Source organism: Bos grunniens, chromosome X, assembly GCF_055505025.1.
Source record: "Bos grunniens cultivar Pamir isolate PY7600 chromosome X, Bosgru_T2T1.0, whole genome shotgun sequence".
Classification (NCBI taxonomy): Eukaryota; Metazoa; Chordata; class Mammalia; order Artiodactyla; family Bovidae; genus Bos; species Bos grunniens.
Window position 1 is genome coordinate 62979978 of NC_141194.1, and position 15468 is coordinate 62995445.

At 37.4% G+C, this 15468-nt stretch overlaps 1 protein-coding gene across 5 annotated transcripts in view; it reads left to right on the forward strand.

Annotated features, from left to right (window-relative positions):
- The window catches only part of KIF4A (kinesin family member 4A), a 129594-nt gene that overhangs the window by 6619 nt on the left and 107507 nt on the right, over window positions 1–15468 (forward strand). For all 5 annotated transcript variants that reach the window (XM_086389908.1, XM_086389910.1, XM_086389912.1 and 2 more), the window contains exons 4-7: window positions 1224–1414; window positions 2533–2625; window positions 5109–5275; window positions 5790–5884. In XM_086389908.1, coding sequence (XP_086246034.1) covers window positions 1224–1414; window positions 2533–2625; window positions 5109–5275; window positions 5790–5884 — 546 coding nt within the window. The remainder of the gene's footprint in view (window positions 1–1223; window positions 1415–2532; window positions 2626–5108; window positions 5276–5789; window positions 5885–15468) is intronic.

Here is a 15468-nt window from a genome sequence, read left to right on the forward strand (position 1 = left end):
AGCCTTGACTAGATGGACCTTTGTTGGCAAAATAATGTCTCTGCTTTTGAATATACTATCTAGGTTGGTCATAACTTTCCTTCCAAGGAGTAAGCGTCTTTTAATTTCATGGCTGCAATCACCACCTGCAGTGATTTTGGAGCCCTAAAAAATAAAGGCTGACACTGTTTCCACTGTTTCCCCATCTATTTCCCATGAAGTGATGGCACCAGATGCCACAATCTTCCTTTCCTGAATGTTGAGCTTTAAGCCAACTTTTTCACTCTGCTCTTTCACTTTCATCAACAGGCTTTTTAGTTCCTCTTCACTTTCTGCCATAAGGGTGGTGTCATCTGCATATCTGAGGTTATTGATATTTCTCCCAGCAGTCTTGATTCCAGCTTGTGCTTCTTCCAGCCCAGCGTTTCTCATGATGTACTCTGCATATAAGTTAAATAAGCAGGGTGACAATATACAGCCTTGATGTACTCCTTTTCCTATTTGGAACCAGTCTGTTGTTCCATGTCCAGTTCTAACTGTTGCTTCCTGACCTTGAGGTTTCTCAAGAGGCAGGTCAGGTGGTCTGATATTCCCATCTCTTTCAGAATTTTCCACAGTTTATTGTGATCTACACAGTCAAAGGCTTTGGCATAGTCAATAAAGCAGAAATAAGTTCTCTCAAAAAGGAAAAAAAAAACAAAGGACATACATCATACTGAATCATACTTAAATGATGACATTTCTATGAGGAACCTGATAATAGGGTTCCAATGAAGACTTTGTTAATCAAAGAAATACATGTTGGAATCCCTTCTATCTATGCATTTTCTTTCTTTCTTTTTTTTTTTTTAATCTATGCATTTTCTAAGACTTCCATTTAATTCCCATAATTTAGAATTGTTCAGGTAAAAGAAGAATTCTAAAACTCCAAATGGCTTTTAGACAGTGACTTGGTCAATATCATTATCTCAGTCATATCTTTTTAAGTGTTTTACTTCCTAGCTTTTAAGAGCTAGCAAGAGAAGCACACATGTGGGTTCGATATTTTTCTTCTTTGCCTGTTTGGAGTAATGCATAGTCATGGCACCCATATAATTGTTCCTTGTGTCTGACATTCCCAAGAGATCCTTGTGTTCAGAGAGCAGTCTCAGTTCTGCTACAAGTAATTACTGAAGGAAATGGAGGGTATTGATTGGATGAAAATATTTGAGCCATCACTACACATGTGACTTCTGTTTTGCCAGGATACAATGCAACCGTCCTGGCCTATGGGCAGACTGGCTCTGGAAAAACCTATTCGATGGGAGGTGCATATACTGCAGAGCAAGAAAATGAACCAACAGTTGGGGTCATTCCTAGGGTAATACAACTGCTCTTCAAAGAAATTGATAAAAAGAGTGACTTCGAATTTACTCTGAAAGTATCATACTTGGAGGTAAATTATTTATCTTTATTCTGAATTCAAATTTATCTTTGGGTAGAAAAATAAATGCAAATTGAATTTTTCCTGGTATGACTCAATAAATTGAATTTTTAGTAAATTGCATTTTAATAAATTGATAGAGAAAACTTACTGGCTCAGTTGGATCTGGCTCTCACCCAGTTCTTTCCTTGTTAGAATAGTCTGTTTAATCAGATTGTTAGAGAAGTTGGCATTCCCATATAAAAAGAAGATAGGAATTCTTTGAGTTTGGCCTCTATTATTGATTCCCTGTAGAGTCTTTAGAAAAATATTTGATATCCCTTTACTGTTTTGAGGCTTGAGTGATCATGTGGCTACTCCATGAAGAATGTTTATAAAAATTGGTTGAAGTTTTGAGCTGTGTAAGTAAGAGTGTTTATTCAACAGATATTTATTGAATACCTACTGTGTTACAGGCCCTGTTCTAGGTATTTGGGATATATCAGTGAACAAAACATAAAAGTCCCTGCCTTGGTGGATATTTTCATTCTAGTATATAGTAGTATACAAATAGACCGACCAATTACATCTAGCCCTCATGATACCAGAAACACATACCTAGAGAACTTACAACTTCGGATAATCTACCTGGTTGATTCCATAGCAGTGATGTCTTATCTTTAAGGAGCAGTAATTAAATGTATATAATTTAACTAACAAACATGGTGCTTACTATGAAATAGTACTTAAAGTTCTGGTTGTTGTTGAAATATTCGTTGCCATTCACCCTCCAATAAGGACCTATTACTTACATTTTAACAAAATCAGTGAAGGTGATGTTATGACCATCGAAGAACTGAATTTAGATACCCATGTAGCTCTTCATTATGTCTACTATTCCTAAGAAGCTCACTCTCAAGGTAGCAGTTTTAATTTTGTTACAAGTAATAAATGTGAATTTATTCTTATAAGTATCAATTATTACATTTAGGGTTAAAATCCTTTTCTTAATTATAAAAAATATGTTTGTTGCAAAAAAAATTTTTTTATATAGAAAGTCAAAGAATTTTAGAAATCACTTGTGGTCCCACAACTCCTTGATTACCACTGTTGACATCTTGTTTTTACCACTTTGTTTTCAATAATGCCAGATTTACAATGAAGAAATCTTGGATCTTCTATGCCCATCTCGTGAGAAAGCCCCTCAAATAAATATACGGGAGGATCCTAAGGAAGGCATAAAGGTGTGTTTGTCTCTCATTTGATGTTATTTTCAAATGTTGGCCACTTCTAACTGTTCACACTCCCTTTATTTGCCACTGTGGTTTTAAATGACTGTTAGTACCTCAGTCTTTTAAGTTCTGTGTGAATTAGGTCCTAATTTCCTTTGTTAATCTAGAATTCCTATATGGAAACTCTTGTGGAGAAGGAAGTTTTACCACTTTCTTACCTCTTGCTGCTGCTGCTGCTAAGTTGCTTCAGTCGTGTCCGACTCTGTGCAATCCCATAGACGGCAGCCCACGAGGCTCCTCTGTCCCTGGGATTCTCCAGGCAAGAATACTGGAGTGGGTTGCCATTTCCTTCTCCATATTACCTCTTGAAGGAATGCTAATATCAATTAAATATTTATTGGCTATTTACAGAGTCCTGAGGCTGGGCTGTCCGGTATGGTAGTCACCAGCCACAAATGGCTATTTAAACTTAAATGAACTGCAATTGAATATAGTTTGAAATACAGTCTCTCAGTCATACCAGCCACATATCAAGTCCTCATGTGATTAGTGGCTACTGTATTAGATAGTACAGATATGGAACATGGTCATAGAAAATTCTGTTAGCCCTGTAAGAGACATTGTGCTAGATCTCTGTAAGGATATTTAGAAAGTAACATGATACAAAAATTTTGCGTTTACCATAGGAAGAAGAAATCAGTTATTTGAGAGGCTTCTGTCACATGGTATAGATGTAGGCTGAAGACCTGTAGCTGAACAAAGTTTGAGGCAAGGTTGGGAGTTCTGTATATGGGAGTGGGCCAAATCCAGAAGCCGGTGTTGAAAACAGGCAGAGTTTGGTTCTAGCAGCAGCTTGAGTGTTCAGGAGTTGGAGAATTTGAGGAGGGGAGTAGATAAGAATAGGGTAGTGCAGACTTAGGACAACTTGGTAAAATAATACCTTATGCATCTCCCTCTCCTCTCTGCACCGAAAGTTGAAATTTAGGCTGCAGGAGCCTGAGAGGCAGGTGCCTGTGCTTCTGAAATTTTTTTTCTTCTGAGCCATTAAGTCATTAGCCAGGCACTAAGGCAAAGCTTGAAGGATCAAACCTATTTTGAAAGCCTGATAAGCGTGGAATACAGGAAGACAATTTGCATGGTGGGGATAAGAAACCTGGGTAAGATGCATGCTATCACCGGAAAGAATGTTGGTACTTAGCCAGCTTTTGACTGACTAAGATCTTCTGTGTGTCTAAACTATACTAGAGCAGGAATTAAATCCCAAACACTATTTGAGGGGAAATTTGCAATACAGAGAAGTGTGAATTTCTGATTCAAATTGTGGTGGGTAAGGAAAAGTTTGTAAGTACTGTTCAGATGGTATGGATGGTAAGAAGTAAGTAAAGAAGTAAGGGCATTCTTATAGTAAGGAATAGCTTAAAGCAGGAAAGCAGAAAATGTACTCATGGGGGTAATAAGACTAGGTCAGTCTGTCTGGATTAAAGGATATGTCTTAGGAACTAATAGGAGCTATGTTAAGACCAGATTATGAAGCCAGACTAAAGAGCTTAGTTTCTATCTCTGTGAATAGTATATAAGCTACTTAATACTTCCTGTGGCTACTTTTATCAAGTTTTTATCTTATGTGTATATCTCTGACTAAGTTAGCTCCTGGGAGGTTAGGAGAATATCTTAAAATCTCTTTGTACTCTCATTATTTCACATGGGGCTTAGGAGTTTGGTGACATTTTAGGAAGCAGGATTTTCAGAAGGCTAAACAAGAATGGATTGAAAAGGAGAGACTAGGATGAGGGAGGAAAATTTGGGGAAATTGCCTTATTTTTCAGGCATGTGAAGTAATATGGGTCTGGATTAGACAGGTAGATATGGAAAGGAAAAGGAAGCAATGGATTCAAAAGAAGAATTATGGAGAGTTGGTGATAGATGAAATACAGAGGAAGAGGGGGAATTAAAGGCAAATCTGAAGTTTTGAGAATAGAGATCTAGAAAGAAGAAGTAGTGGAGAGAATCACTGTTGGTGGAAGGAAGATGAGTTTGGTTTTGAAATGTAGGACTAGAAATTAGGGCCACAGATGTTGATTTGGGAGTTATGGCATACTAAAATTGTAGCATATTAGGGCTAGAAGGGACTTCATTATCATCTAGTTCAATCTCCAGAGGCTCCAAGAGATTTTAACTTGTACAGCTTCTCCTGGGTAGATACAGTACCAAACCTAGGATCCTGTTTTCCTAATCCAGTGGAAATTGTATCATGCTATTTTCCCTAGTGAAAATGAAATATAAAATGGGCCCAAGATATAGGAAAGAACATAGGGCCACATGGAGGAGAAAGTAGCAAAGAGAACTACTACAGCTATTTGTGTTGCCCTTACTATTCTTAGGGCCAAAGCTTACCTTCACTTGAGGCTCCCTGGAAGGCACTTATCCATTGCTACCCTAAAATGATGAAGTATTTGAAGTTGAATTATAAGAGTTTTTTTCTTTCTCTGAATTAGATTATGGGACTCACTGAGAAGACTGTTTTCATTGCTCTGGATACTGTTTCCTGTTTGGAGCAGGGCAACAACTGTAGGACTGTGGCCTCCACAGCTATGAACTCCCAGTCATCTCGATCTCATGCCATCTTCACAATCTCCATAGAGCAAAGAAAGAAAAGTGACAAGTAAGTTACAGTTTAAAGAGTTAAGATTTTTAATGTTAGTTCTACTAAAGTTGAATAATAGATTGCTTCTTGATTTGACAAATAATCAAACATCAGTACTCTGAGTACTAGTAATGAATCAATCCATTTAGACTGACTTGAAAGAAAATGAGAGCAGGAAGGTAAGCCTTGATACTCACCTGCCCTCAAAGTTGTGTACCATTCTCGCTGCTGCTGCTGCTAAGTCGCTTCAGTCGTGTCCGACTCTGTGCGACCCCATAGACGGCAGCCCACCAGGCTCCGCCGTCCCTGGGATTCTCCAGGCAAGAACACTGGAGTAGGTTGCCATTTCCTTCTCCAGTGCATGAAAGTGAAAAGTGAAAGGGAAGTCGCTCAGTCATGTCTGACTCTTAGCGATCCCATGGACTGCAGCCCACCAGGCTCCTCCATCCCTGGGATTTTCCAAGCAAGAGTACTGGAGTGGGGTGCTGTTGCCTTCTCCACTGTTCTCACTTATGTCCTGTTATTTTCATAGGAATAGCAGCTTTCGCTCCAAGCTGCATCTCGTAGACCTTGCTGGATCAGAAAGACAGAAGAAAACCAAGGCTGAAGGGGATCGTCTAAAAGAGGGTGAGCGTAATTAAGGCCACAGTCATAGATAAAAACCTCTAATACTCTTATTGCGATTGTTGGTGTCTTGACTGGAATATTTCAGGTCACGTTCTAACAATACTGACAATTCAAGTTTGAGGCTGATTTCAGAAATAGCGAAAAACTGTTTCTTTGCCTTGCACTAATTTCCTAATTTAGGTATGAGATTTGGATCTGGTCCTTGGTTTGATTTCATCTGGCCCAGGCAAGTTTTAGTTTTTGTTTTGTTTTATCCCCAACCACTTATAATTAAAATCAGTATACTGATACTGTCATTCCAAGTATTCACTCTCCTTCCCCAGATGTTGTCACTTATAAACCTCATCAGCATGGTTTCCATATCTTCATTTAAATTGTTAGATATAAATGATAATGCTCCTAAGGCTAGAAGAACCCCATGGTGTATGCTATTAATATTAGAAACCTTCATCCAGCATGCTAATGACCTGGTAATCTGCATGCTTTGGGAATGGTCTTTCAAGCAATTATTAATCTAGCTAACAAAAATTAACAACCAGCTCCCATTTCTCAATTTATACTTATTTATCTTTTATGTCATAAAAGATTTTGTCAAATGCCTTGCTAATATCCAGATATACTTTACCATATTTCTCATGGCTACCAGCTTACTAACAGTGCAAAAAATAAATAAGGATTAGCCTAAATCGACCATTTCTAAGTGAATTCAAGCTGGCTTCTAGTGCTTATTCTTCCATTTCTAGGTTCTTGCAAGCCATCCTTGTGATACTCCATCCCTGTAATAATCTAGAAGACTTACATCAAACTTACTGGTCTGTAATTTATGGAATTAACTTAACCTTTTTTTCCTGAAAATTGAAATTACATCTGCCCACTCTTCTGGAACATCCTTCTCCGTGATTCCTCAAATATCATTGACATAGCTTCATCATTCTTATTTGAAATTACTTGCAGTTCCCTCAGCTATAATTCATCTGGTCCAAGATATTTGAACTCTTATTAAAGTAGTTGAGTTCTCGCTTACTACTTTTTTACTCATATTGGGCTTCAGTTCCCTCTTGGGAACTGAGAAGGCAGAAACAGAAATAGTAATTGAGGAATTTTACCTCTTTGTCATTTATCATTATTATACTGCTGACACAGGGTAGAGACCTATTTCTTCCTCATTCAGCTTTTTGTTCTGAATATATTTAAAAGTGCCCTTTTTGTACTATGTTTGTACTTTTGAGATTTATCCTTCTTAAGACTATTTTTAAAGGTTCTTGTGGCTCCTTTATCTTTTTTTAGGTGTACAGTTCTGAGGGTTTTTTTAAAAACAGCTTTATTGAGATATAATTCACATGCCATAAAATTCACCCATTTAAACTGTACATTTCAACGAACTTTTGTATATTCAGAGTTGTGCAACCATCACCACAATCTACTTTTAGAACATTTTCATCACCCGCCGAAAGAAACTCATACCCATTAGCAGTCACTCCCCATCCACACCCCCTTCTCTAGCCCTAGGCAACCACTAACCTATATTCCATATAAATGGAATCACATAATTTCTGGTCTTTTGTGACTGTCTTATTTCACTTAACATAAGGTTTTCAAGGATCATCCATGTTACAGCATGTATCATTACTTCATTCCCTTTTATTGCTGAATCATATTCCATTATACAGATATACAACATTTTGTTTGTCCATTCGTCGGTTGTATCCAATTTGACTATTTTGAATATTGCTCTGTGAACATCTATGTATAATTTTTTATGAGGACAAATGTTTTAATTTCTCTTTAGGTATAACCTAGGAGTGTTATCCCTGGGTCATATGATAGCTGTTTATATTTAAAATATTAACATGGGATGAATATACCATAAAACTCACTTTTTAAAAATGTATAATTCAGTGACTTTTTTAGTATATTCACAAGGTTGTACAACCATCACTACAATAAATTTTAGAATATTTCATCATCCTCAAAAGAAACCCACACCCATTAGTAGTCACTCATTTTTTTCCATTGTCTACCTCTCCCTAGCCCATCTCCAGACAATGACTAATCTTTCTGTCTTTATGGATTTGCCTATTCCGGACATTTCATATAAATGTAATCATACAATATGTGAGCTTTTGTGACTGGTTTCTTTCATTAACATCTTTGCTTTGTTCATTCCTGTTATAGCAGGTATCAGTACTTCCTTCCTTTTATTGCCAAACAGTATTCTACCACATGAATATATTAAGTTTTTATTTATCCATTAATTTGTTGATGGACATTGGGATTGTTTCCACTTTTGGTTATTATGAATAATGCTGCTGTGAGCACTGGTGTACAGGTTTTCCTGTGGATATATGTTTTCATTTCTCTTGGGTATATACCTAAGTGGAATTGCTCAAATGATAATTCTATATTTAACTTTTGAAGAACTGCCAGACTGTTTTTCATAGCAACTGTACCACGAGAAGGCAATGGCACCCCACTCCAGTACTCTTGCCTGGAAAATCCCATGGATGGAGGAGCCTGGTAGGCTGCAGTCCATGAGGTCACTAAGAGTCAGACATGACTAAGCGACTTCACTTTCACTTTTCACTTTCATGCATTGGAGAAGGAAATGGAAACCCACTCCAGTATTCTTGCCTGGAGAATCCCAGGGACCGGGGAGCCTGGTGGGCTGCCGTCTATGGGGTCGCACAGAGTTGGACACGACTGAAGCGACTTAGCAGCAGCAGCAGCCCATTATCAGTTACATGCTTTGCAAATGTTTTCTTCCATTCTTTGGGTTGCTTTTTCAGTTTTTTGAAAGTGTCCTTTGAAGCACTTTAAGATTTTTTTGATGAATTCCTTTCATTTGTTTTTTTCTCTTATTTCTTGAGTTTGATGTCATATCTAAAAAATCGTTGCCTAATCCAAGGTCACAAAGATTTATATCTCTATTTTCTTCTAAGAGTTTTGTAGTTTTAGATGTTAAATATAGATCTGAGATTCATTTTGAGTTAAATATTTTTAAAGATTTATTATTTATTTATTTTTGGCTGCACTGGGTTTTCATTGCTGTGCATGGGCTTTCTCTTGTTGCAGCGAGCAGGGGATCCTCTTTGTTGCGGTGCACAGGCTTCTCATTTTGGTGGCTTCTCTTGTTGCGGAGTGTAGGCTCTAGGGGTGCTGGCTTCAGTAGGTGCAGTGCATGGGCTCAGTAGTTGTGGCTCTCAGAAGTACAGAGTCAGTAGTGCGGCACAGGGGCTTAGTTGCTCTGTGGCATGTAGGATCTTCCCGGGCCAGGGATTGAATCCATGTCCCCTGCATTAGCAGGCAGATTCTTAACCACTAGGCAGCCAGGGAAACCTTTGAGTTAACTTTTATATATGGTATAAAGTGGCAGTCCAAACTTTTATCTTTTGCATGATGTAGACATTCAGTTATCCCAGCATCATTTGTTGAAAAGGCTATTCTTTACCCATTGAATTGTCTTGGCATCCTTGTCAAGGAATAGTTGGAATCTAAGTTCTATTCCATTGATCTATATATATAGATATATCCTTATGCCATTACTACACTGCCCTGATTACTGTAGCTTTGTAATAAGTTTTGAAATTGAGAAGTGTGAGGGCTCTACCTTTGTTCTTTTTCAAGATTGTTTAGGCTATTCTGTGTCCTTTGAATTTTCATATGAATGTTAGAGTCAGCTTGTCATATTCTGCAAAGAAGTCAGCTGGGATTTTTACAAGGCTTGTGTTGACTCTGTAGATCAATATAAGTATTGGTGTCTTTCAGTTTTTTCAAGTATTTCAATTCATAAACATCAGATGTCTTTCCATTTATTTAGGTCTTATTTAATATCTTTCAATAGTTATTTTTTTAATTTTCAGAGTACAAGTTTACACTACTTTTGTTAAATTTATTCCTGAATATTTTGTTCTTTTCAATGCAATGCTTTTGTAAATGGAATTGTTTTTACTTAATTTCATTTTCAAATTATTTATTGAGCTTTTATATTGATCTTGTGTGTGCAAGCTTGCTAAACTTGTTATTTCTAATAGTTTTTTAATGGAGTCTCTAGGATTTCTATTTACAAAGTCATGTCATGTGTTAACAGAGATAGTTTTACTTCTTTCTGGTCTGGATACCTTTATTTCCTTTTCTTACTTGATTCTCCTGGCTAGAACCTTCAGTACAGTGTTGAATAGAAATAATGTAAGTGGATGTTGTTGTCCTGTTCCTGATCTTAGGGGAAAAGCATTCAGTCTTTTGCTGTTAAGACTGATGTTAGCTGCGGATTTTTCATAGATTCCCCCTAGCAAGTTGAAATTCCTTTCTATACCTAGTTTGTTGAGTGTTTTAATCATGAATTAGTCAAATGTTTTTTTTTCATCATCTATTGACATGATCACATTTTTTTCTGTTCTGTCAACATGGTATATTGCATTAATTGATTTTTGAGTGCTGAACCATCTTGTACTCCTTAAATAAATCTTATTGTTTTTATACCTTTCGTGACTTTACTGGACTAATTCTATAATTCCCTGAGGTTTGTGGTCACAGAAGTGTATGCTCAATTACTTTAGTAGTTAGCTAATGATTGGTCATACATGCAAGTATGCATGCTAAGTTGCATCAGTCATGTCCAACTCTTTGTAATGCTACGGACTGTAGCCTCCCAGGCTCCTCTGTCCATGGTATTCTCTAGGCAAGAATCCCCCCTCCTCCAGGGGATCTTCCAGACCCAGGGACCGAACCTGCATCTCTTACATCTCTGCATTGGCAGGCAGGTTCTTTACCGCTAGTGCCTCTTGGGAAGCCCAATGATTGGTCTCATTTCCTTCAATGCCTTGAGCCTATAACTCTCTTCCAGCATTTTCCTAGGGCTCTGAGTTTGTGTTGGGGCTTACTTTCAATGCCCAGGTGCTTTACAACTCTGTCTTAATTTTTACTTCTTGAGCAGAGCCTCAAAGTCAGCCAGAAGTATAAAATGAGGGCCTTTTAGGTCTTTCCTGAGCATGCATACAGCTTTCTAGCTCTCCAGCAATATATCAGAGCTTTTTAAAAGTCCCCAGTGGGCATTTCACTCCCAAGATCTTCCTTTTAAGTTTTCGGCCAGGCTCTTGTTTGACCATGGCTTATTAAGTCTGGTGTGTATCATCACCAGATATTTTTATATGCATGTATATGCATGGGCTGCCCTTGTGGCTCAGCATTAAAAGAATTCACCTGCAGTGCAGGAGAAACAGGTTCAATCCATGGATTGAGAAGATCCCCTGGAGAAGAAAATGGCAACCCACTCCAGTATTCTTGCCTGGAGAATCCCATGGACAGAGGAACCTGGTGGGCTACAATCAATGGAATCACAAACAATCAGACATGACCTAGCAACCAAACAACAACAATATATATATATAAATGCACATTTAGTAATACATATGCTATATGCCTTTTAAAATTTTGGCATTGCTAAATTAATTTCCTTTTAATTACACAAGTAATGTGTGTGCATGCTAAGTTGCTTCAGTCATGTCCGACTCTTTGCAACCCAATGGACTGTAGCCCACCAGGCTCCTCTGTCCATGGGATTCTCCAGGCAAGAATACTGGAGTGGGTTGCCATGCCCTTCTCCAGGGGATCTTCCTGACTCAGGAATCGAACCTATGTCTCTTATGTCTCCTGCATTGACAGGTGGGTTCTTTACCACTAGCGCCACCTGGGAAGCCCCAAAGTTCATGAATCAACAAGTAGTAAGTGAGTGAGTAAGTAAGTAAGTGAAGTTGCTCAGTTGTGTCCGACTCTTTGCAACCCCATGGACTGTAGCCCACCAGGCTTCTCCATGGGATTCTCCAGGCAAGAATCCTGGAGTGGGTTGCCATATCCTTCTCCAGGGGATCTTTCCGACCCAGGGATTGAACCCGGATCTCCCATATTGCAGGCAGACACTTTAACCTCTGAGCCACCTGGGAAGCCCAGTATACAAACATAAGCAATATGGATGAAGATAAAATCCCCCTTGATTTACCATCTAATTCTAATCTAGAGGTAATTACTTTTACCTGCCTGGGGGGTAGCATTCAAGATTTTTTTCTGTGTATATACTTTTATTGGTGTTTCCTGTTGTTTTTAAAGATAAATGCTATCATATTGCATATATTAGGGGTTTCCTCGATGGCTCAGGAATAAAGAATCTGTCTGCAGTGCAGGAGCCACAGGAGACATGGGTTCAATCCCTGGGTCGGGAAGGTCCCTGGGTCAGGAAGGTCCCTGGAGGAGGGCATGGCAACCCACTCCAGTATTCTTGTCTGAAGAATCCCATGGACAGAGGAGCCTGGCAGACTATAGTCCATAGGATCGCAAAGAGTAGGACACAACTGAAGCAACTTAGCACGCATGCATACATGCAGAGCATATATTGTTTTTCAGCTTGCTCTTGTCTCTGCAATATATGTTTGAACTCTGTTTGTGAAGTGTTAGTTGCCCAGTCGTGTCCGACTCTTTGTGACCCCATGGACTGTAGTCTGCCAGGCTTCTCTGTCCATGGGATTTCCCAAGCAAGAATACTGGAGTGGGTAGCCATTCCCTTCTCCAGGGGATCTTCCCAACTCAGAACTCTTTTATCAGTTTATAAGTCTACCTCATTTTTACAACTATCCAGGATTCCAGAGTATACTAAGTTCACTTTAACTATTCCTGTTTTTTTTTTTTATTTTTTTTTAACTATTCCTGTTTTTTTTTAGCTTTCTTTTTTTTTTTAATTTTATTTTATTTTTAAACTTTACATAATTGTATTAGTTTTGCCAAATATCAAAATGAATCCATCACAACTATTCCTGTTTTGATTGACATTTAGGTTGTTCAATTCTTGACTATGGCAAAATGATGCCTCAGTCAACAGCCTTGTGCATGATACACACATGAGAGTGTCCCCTAGGCTATGTACCTGGAAGAGGAATTGCTAATTTGAAGTGTATACATTTCAGGTTTTTAAATACTACTAAATATTGTCCTCCAAAATGACTGTCTCAGTATGCACATCACCTGCAATCTATGAGATTATGTTTCCCTATACTGCTGACAATCTGAGTATTATTGATCTTTTTCATTTGTGCCTATCTTGAACATTGCATGTTATTTTTTAAAACTTTTGTTTCTCCAGTTATTTATGAAATTTAGCATCTTTTCATGTTTATTCCATTTCTCTTTCTACTTTTATGAATTGCCTGCTCATTCCTTTGTTCTGTTTTCTATCAGGTTGAATTTTTCTGGTCGACTTTAGGAGTTGTTTCTATATTCTACATATTAAACCTTGTTACATATATTGCATATATTTTTCTCAGTCTCATTTTTTAACTTGGTTAATCTTATTAATTCATTTATTCAGGTGTGCTGGATCGTACTTGCAGCACACGGGATCTTTAGCTGTGCCATGAGAATTCTTAGCTGTGGCATGTAAGATCTAGTTCTCTGACCAGGCCCCCTGCCTTGGAAGCTCGGAGTCTTAAGCTACTGTACCACCAGGGAAGTCCCTAACTTTGTTAATCTTTTGATTCATTTCTTATGTGTGTATTTCTTCTATATAGTTTTTTTCTTGAGGTAAAATTTATGTGCAATAAAATGCACATATTTAAAATGCTAAGTTTCTTGAGTTTTGATAGTCATATGCACTCATGCAACTACTACCCCAAACATGATAAAAAACATTTCCATCTCCCCTAGAAAATTCTTTTGTGCCTCTTTCCAGTCAATTCACCCTTCCCATATTCCACTTTAAGAAACCACTTTTCTGACTTCTAGCACCAGATTAATTTTATGTGTTCTTAGACATCATATAAATGGAATCATTAGTTTTTCATGTGTTTGGCTTTTGCTCAACAGAAGATTTTTGGGACAGATTTTTTTCATGTTCTTTCTTTGATTAATAATGTGTTCCTTTGTACTGCTGAGTAGTATTCCATTATATGATTATAATAGTACTTGTTCTTCCATTTTCCTATTGATAGAAATTAGGATTATTTCCAGTTTTTAGCTATTATGAATAAGACTGCCCTGAACATTCATGTACAGGTCTTTTTGTTAACATACATTTTCATTTCTCTAGGAGTGGAAGAGGTAGATATATGCTTAATTTTGAGTGCCAAACAATTCTGTAATATGGTTTGTACTGTTTTATACTCCAGCAATATTATGAAAGTTCCAGCTTATCACAGCTTCATAAATAAAGATATTGTCTTAGAAATTCTAGTGGGTGTCAAATACATCTCATCATAGTGTTTTTTGTTTTGTTTTTTTTTTAACCACACTGTGCAGCTTACGGGATCTTAGTTTCCAAACCAGGGACTGAACCTGGGCCATGGCAGTGAAAGTGTCATGTCCTAACCACTGGCCCACCAGGGAATCCCCCCCATAATTTTTTTTTAAAATTTTATTGAAATATAGTTGATTTACAATATAGTGTTAATTTCTGCTGTACAGCAAAGTGACTCAGTTTATACATATTCATATTCTTTTCCATTATGGTTTATCATAGGATATTGAATATGGTTCCCTGTGTTATACAGTAGGACCTTGTTGTTTATCCATCCTATATATAATAGTTTGCATTTATTAATCACAAACTCCCAATTCTTCCATCCCCTACTCCCTCCTCTTGCTTGGCAGCCACAAATCTGTTCTCTGTGCCTGTCAGTCTGTTTCTGTTTCATAGGTGTGTTCATTTGTGTCATATTTTAGATTCCATGTATAAGTGATATCATATGGTTATTTGCCTTTTTTCTCTCTGACTTACTTCACTTGGTCATCTCATCATTGTTTTAATTTGCATTTCCAAGATGATAGTGTTGAGCCCCTTTTCACGTACTTATTGTCTATTCATATATCTTTTTTTGGGGGTGTATCCAAGTATTTTGCCTATTTTTTTTTAATTGTGTTATCATCTTTTTATTGATGATTTGCAATTCTTTATATATTCTGAATTCAATCATCAGATATGTATATTTCAAATATTTTTTTCCAGTATGTGGCTTGTATATCTTTTTAGTGATGTCTTTTGTTAAATAAGAATTTTAAATTTTTTATTGAAGTATAATTGATTTATAATGTGTTAATTTCTGCTGTACAGCAAAGTGATTCAATTATATATATGTATACATTCTTTTTTATATTCTTTTCTATTATGGTTTATCACAGAATATTGAATATAGTTCCCCGTGCTATAGAGTAGGACCTTGTTGTCTATCTATTCTATATATACTACTTTACATCTGCTAGAACCAAACTAGATGGAGAAACAATGGAAACAGTGGCTGACTTTCTTTTAGGGGGGGCTCCAAAATCACCGCAGATGTGACTGCAGCCATGAAATTAATAGACGCTTACTCCTTGGAAGGAAAGTTATGACCAACCTAGACAGCATAATAAAAAACAGAGACATTACTTTGCCAACAAAGGTCCATCTAGTTAAGGCTGTGGGTTTTCCAGTAGTCATGTATGGATGTGACAGTTGGACTATAAAGAAAGCTGAGCACTGAAGAATTGATGCTTTTGAACTGTGATGTTGGAGAAGACTCTTAAGAGTCCCTTGGACTGCAAGGAAATCCAACCAGTCCATTCTA